At 52.5% G+C, this 1,765-nt stretch overlaps 1 protein-coding gene across 1 annotated transcript; it reads left to right on the top strand.

Moving 5' to 3' along the window:
* Window positions 1-165: 165 nt before the first annotated feature.
* On the top strand, window positions 166-899 carry Pmar_PMAR024229 (hypothetical protein; the record flags this gene model as incomplete). Its single annotated transcript, XM_002779462.1, has 5 exons — window positions 166-217; window positions 261-425; window positions 469-528; window positions 570-638; window positions 685-899. The coding sequence occupies 5 exons, from the start codon at window positions 166-168 to the stop codon at window positions 897-899; spliced, it is 561 nt and encodes a 186-aa protein (XP_002779508.1).
* Between the last annotated feature and the right edge of the window lie 866 nt (window positions 900-1,765).

The raw sequence follows: 1,765 nt of genomic DNA, 5'->3' as shown, positions 1-1,765 counted from the left end.
CAAGCGATAGCGGACTTCTGCAGGAGCCGGGCCAAATGGTCGTCCTCCAGATGGTACTACTCTCAAGGCTAGTCACAGTGGTAACTCATTATTCCATTGTAGATAGGTCCTGATGCCTGTGCTAAGGCTGTACGAGCGGCAGCTTATCTAAGGCAGCAGTACAAGATGGAATTGGACTTGTATTTCACTACAGCGCCGGAGGGCGTAGTGGCTTATGGTAGGGCGGCCGCAGGGCTCTGCTGGTGGGCACTGTGTTCCAGACAAGGGAGCCGCGGAGGAGATCTGGGTTGGGTTGGAAGTGGCCGAGGGGCCTCCGCCGTTAGCAGCATTGATCGACTTTGAGATCTCTAGCAAGACGTTTCCTGACAAGCTAGCGTGGGCCGTGGCCTCCCACCTCTTCCGAGGGGAGGCTATGCGTTTAACTGGTGGGTAGGGTCAGGGACTGGCCTCGATCACCATGGCCCTTAGGTATTGGCCCTAGGAGCATCATCAAGATGGTCACGGCCATAGGGATCGCAGCGAAGTGGTGTAGGTAAGCGGGACCAGCGATGGTGTATTTGTTTGTATAGTTGATGACCATGGTAGAGGCGTGGTGTTGTCGAGGGCTGGCTCGGTCAGTGTATCGTTACCACCTGGAAGTAAGAGTATGGTGTCAGTCTATCGTGGGGATATCTGTGTGAGTAGTGATGTACGAGGGCCGCAAGACGGACTTCTCATGGGCAACACAGATCAGCACCAGACTGCAACCGACTGAGGAGATGAGACGGATACAGGAGGCTTTGGCCACTGCTGAGGAAGGCTCGGATGCTTGTCTTAGTCAATTGGACGAGCTGGCCAGGACGCTGGCCTTGGACACACCTGGACGGCTGAGGGAACATAGCAAGGACGGCATGTTATAGCGAGTTTCTGATAACTGCTTATGAGTGTCGTAGTTGGCGACGGTCGATAGGATGTAGGTCGCGACCGCCTGCACGTAGTGGTGGTAGGCTGTGCTGGATGTGTTGATTCTCGGACTGGGGCTATCATTACTTATATTTGAGCTCATTATTATCCTGCGCGAAAAATCCACATTCTCATATCTCCTCTACCATTCGAAGCGATATTATCCCGCCTCAGCAGAATCACCTCCACGTATGGAGTACATTCGGTTGAGTCACTTTGTCGTCGGACACCACTCGATAAAGTAACGGGCTCCGCCTCCCTTAGGTTTCGGCATTGCTCCTTAGGATCTGATATGCGTCCCTCATAGGCGATGGTGAGCGTCTCTGAAGTTCCAAAGCTCTGAGGTCGAATACGGTCGGAAAACTTTCGCTCGCCCGGGTTCGCTTGACTGCGTCTCGTGAGACTGTCAGTTGGTAAGATGTTTTTACATTCGCGTCAATGTCTTTCCAGTCCAACGCACTTTAGCCACATTTCTAAGGTGGTGCCTCATTTCTATGTGCCATACTATGGCGCTAGCAAGATGCGATGGTAAGTTGAGAAAAGTGTGGTACGTATGTATAGGGTTAGTGTATGTCGACAGGTACCCTCTCTCGCCGTATAAGAGGTTACGCCCGTCGTCGTTACATCATTACCCCGAGGTGTCTAAAGTCACAGGGGAACGTATCAATTGGTATAGCAAGGATCCGCAGTCCGGTGAGGTCTCTACTGTGCTTGTCTGGTTGGTCATGCTGATTCAACAGGATATGAGGGAGCTAAGATGTTCGGACCGCATACTATCGAGTTGGATGGAATGCCCATGGGACGCACGCCGGAGTATATGCAG

Source organism: Perkinsus marinus (assembly GCF_000006405.1).
Source record: "Perkinsus marinus ATCC 50983 genomic scaffold scf_1104296947120, whole genome shotgun sequence".
Lineage (NCBI taxonomy): Eukaryota > Perkinsozoa > Perkinsida > Perkinsidae > Perkinsus > Perkinsus marinus.
This window is presented reverse-complemented; position numbering and strand designations above follow the sequence as displayed.